The 3,647-nt window shown below is 31.9% G+C and overlaps 1 protein-coding gene across 1 annotated transcript; it reads right to left on the minus strand.

The window, feature by feature from the left end:
• Positions 1 to 974: 974 nt before the first annotated feature.
• On the minus strand, positions 975 to 3,443 carry LOC121209431 (uncharacterized). The gene is made up of 4 exons (XM_041080074.1): positions 2,801 to 3,443; positions 2,488 to 2,700; positions 1,530 to 1,555; positions 975 to 1,455 (listed from the first exon to the last, which is right to left on the minus strand). Exons 1-4 carry the CDS (start codon positions 3,152 to 3,154, stop codon positions 1,230 to 1,232), a joined length of 819 nt encoding a protein of 272 aa, XP_040936008.1. The 5' UTR covers positions 3,155 to 3,443; the 3' UTR covers positions 975 to 1,229.
• Between the last annotated feature and the right edge of the window lie 204 nt (positions 3,444 to 3,647).

A 3,647-nucleotide genomic window follows, 5' to 3' on the forward strand; every position in this document is an offset into this window, starting at 1 on the left:
ATATATTTTGTTAATTATTTATATTGTATAAATTTAACTTGTGTATAAATGTTTTAAATATTTTGTCAGTACAGAATGAATTATACATTGACAAGAAACAAAAAAATAAAATAATTATGAGTTTATATAAAACACATATCTCATATTGCTTAAAAAAACAAAGACGATGAGACTTTAATTCTATATAACTTATGTTATTCCTTCCAGTGCTATGGGTGGGTGTTCTAAACCTTGTTTTCTTCCTTTTTGAAAACATCCTTTTTCAAGCTTTTATTTATGACTTAAAATATAATTACTTCAATAAGATGAGATGACACGATATGGAGCCCCCTCTTAATAACTAACTTTCTCATACTTATCCTAAAAAATTATTTATTTGAAAAATCTTAAATTTAAATATAACAGAAGGATAAATTTGTATAAATTAAGTTTACGTGAAGGTCACTTAATGACCAAATTTAGTGTAATTGATTATATAATTATTGTAATTAATGGATTTTATTTTTCTTTTTGAGGGTGACATATCTCATTTAAGTGATTGTAATTGGGACACTTGTCTCAATTCTCAAAAGAGAATGAAACTAGGGGAACTTACAAACGATATATTCCTCTTTTATGACACCCCATTGTTCAAACATATATTCACGATTGTTTTATGATTTCCAAACCCTAAAAATTATAAACAAAAGTTTCAGTTAAAGCTATTCATATGTCGCAGTGTTACTCGATTCTAAAAAGTTTCAAGCCCAAGTCCATTTTTGGGTCAACTGGCCCAAAGGCACACTTTCACTATTCAAAATTTAATATTTTTTATTATTTAAAATAAAATTGGTTCAGGTTGAGTTGGGATTGAAATCAATTCGAAACATAAAAATCTTAATCCAAATTCAGTCCAAATCAAACGAGCCTACCTGCTCAACCCATGAACAGTTAAAAGTTTCGTTACATGGATTATATCATTTGCCTTTCTGAGATTAACTAAAACTATAGTTTATAAGCCTTAACAAGAGAATCAAATTGTAACAATGGACCGTCTATTGCATAATTACAATAAATATTGTGAATATTTTCTGCTGTGTAAATGGGTTTACAATACAAAAGCCTATGTCCTGTACTTTACAATTGATTATATTTAGATCTAGTAATTTTGAACACTATAAAAAACTAGTAAAACATGAATAAACCATATATGAAAATATACCTAGTCATTCTTGTTCATCATTTCGACTCTAATCCTCCCTCTCCCTGCTACTGCTCAATTCACTCCCTTCTATAGCATTTTGTTTCACTGAACTTACTGACCCTACATTCTCTTCATCTTTATTCTTATTTTCACTAATCATGGAACCTTCCATGATTGGATTTAAGGCAAGTTGACCAGAATAAAGGAATAAGCCAAGAGAATTGAAGCCATAAACAAATGTTGCAAGGTAGCACAATCCATTCACAATAGTCCTACAAATAAAACATGTTCAAGGGATAAGAACAACAATCATTTACGGACAAGAGAAGTAATAATAAGGAATTACCTGATAGTTATTGTTATCTGACGAACCTGCAAAGCATGGAGATGAGAAATGTTTGAGAAGAATGACAATGCTTTAAGTAAATAACAATGACATCCTGTACTATATGAGGTCTTCTATTGTCCATTCTGGTTTTTTTGTCTAAAATCAAAATGGTAATAGGCTATGGTTATGAACTTACACTCCATAATTTGATAAGCATAAGCTCATTCCATTGTATATATCATTGTAAACACGTTTAAGCACATTCGAACCCACATTTTCTTAACCGCTGCAATAATAATGATGCCAACCGAGTTAAAGCTCAATTAACAAAGTGAATGATTTGACCTTACTTTATCATGTAGAATATATAGTAAATATATGGTACTGATAGTCATCTGTAAAGGCCAAGACTAACTTGGAGTATTAGTTAAAGCTCTTGTTTAGCACCTAACACACACAGGTTCAAATCTTGACATCCTTTTCCTCTTCTCCCAATGATCAAAAGGTACATCAAACAGATTTAAAGATATTCTTATTGTCCCACATGAAGCCACATCAAACAGATTTAAAGATATTCTTATTGTCCCACATGAAGCCTACGTCATTTAGTATCATGGAAGCATTTACACTAGAAGTCAGATATGCTTGTGTCATGTGTACCTTATGTTATTATACAATGACTAATTTTTAATAGCAGAAGGGGATAAAATCATTAACGGAAAGACCAATTTATCTTTAATCTATGTTAGGGTAACTAATTTGCCCTTTTTTGAGTAGCTTTTACCCACAGTTTTTCCATTCAATAAAGAATATTGTGGGACAACACCACATAATGCCTATGGACAACCAAAACCCTTTTCTATCAACATACCAACATAGACACATGGAGTTTTCAGTACAAATGAATCACTGAAATAATTAAGCAACTGAAAGTAACAAGAAATGATTAAAAGCAGGGCAATTAAAAAGAACAAACCGAGAAATTATCAGAGACTGTTTGGCGATTAAGAGCAGCCTCTATAGTAGTAGTGAACTTATACAGAAAAACAGCAATAACACCAGCAATTAAGCTTCCCAACAATGCATCAACAGGTGATGGTGTGGATAATTTTTTGTTTTTAATCGAAGCAGATCCCATTGCTTTCAACCTATTCAATGACTTTTCCTTCAATGATTTCGACCTCAGTCTCTACATACACCAAAAAAAAAAAAACAGAGAAACCAAATTGAAATATGGCAGATAAGGGGAAAAAAACCCCAATTTAAGACAAGCTAAATAGGATTCTCACAAACTCTTTAGCACGCTTAGCACGGCGTCTAATGGATCGAAACAAGAAGGCAGCAATGGCACCGGAGAGCAAAACGGTGGTGGCAGTTTGGAGAGGAGAAGAAGAAGAAAAGGAAGAATAAGATGTAGGTAACTCAATTGGAACCTCTTCTTCTTGTTCTTTTTCTTCAGCTATGGGGGTAGTGACAGGTTCTTCTCGAGGTAGAGCTAATAGTGGGCGAAGATGGACATTGGAATGGGGAAATAAAGGGGAGAAAAAAGTGGATTTTTGGAGGAGTGGGGAACAAGATGGGTTATGGAAGGGAGGGAGAGAGAGAGGGGAAGGAGAAGAAAGGGAAAGGAGAGATTGAAGCATTTGCAGCAAAGTGTTTGAGTTTCAGAGAAGAAGAAGAAGAAGAAGAAGAAGAAGAAGAAGAAGAAAAAGGATGAATCCTTTTTCCTTTTTTTTGTGATGGGTTTTGATTTGATTTGTTTGTCATCAAAAATCTTTTATGGATTTTTTCTCCCTTCTTCTTCTGAATTGAAAGTGAAATAAATCTGAATGGTTTGAAGTTTGCAAAATATCTGTTGGATATTATCGTTGTTGTCACTGTTAGGTCCCAACTGCTTGAAGGTGTTCTGTTCTCTGACATGCATTTTTTTATAGAAAATATCTATTTTACGTACGTTTATATTTTACTCAGTTAACTTTTTTTAAAAAAAAAAATATAAAATGCTCACTAACTATTAAAATTTCTGTTGTATGATTTTTTTTCTATTTATATAGTTTACTCAATCAAAAGTTTTTCTTTTCATTTTCTTTAACAATTCAATTTTATTTCATGAAATAATTTTGAATATCATGAATC

Source organism: Gossypium hirsutum, chromosome A11, assembly GCF_007990345.1.
Source record: "Gossypium hirsutum isolate 1008001.06 chromosome A11, Gossypium_hirsutum_v2.1, whole genome shotgun sequence".
In the NCBI taxonomy this organism is placed as follows: Eukaryota; Viridiplantae; Streptophyta; class Magnoliopsida; order Malvales; family Malvaceae; genus Gossypium; species Gossypium hirsutum.

Excerpts from the sequence above, each read along its gene's own strand:
- LOC121209431 (XM_041080074.1), bottom strand. The coding sequence starts at position 3,154 with ATGCTTCAATCTCTCCTTTCCCTTTCTTCTCCTTCCCCTCTCTCTCTC. Across the intron at positions 2,701-2,800 it reads CTAAGCGTGCTAAAGAGTTT|AGACTGAGGTCGAAATCATT; the intron begins GTGAGAATCCTA and ends TGGTGTATGTAG. Across the intron at positions 1,456-1,529 it reads CAGATAACAATAACTATCAG|GACTATTGTGAATGGATTGT; the intron begins GTAATTCCTTAT and ends TTTTATTTGTAG.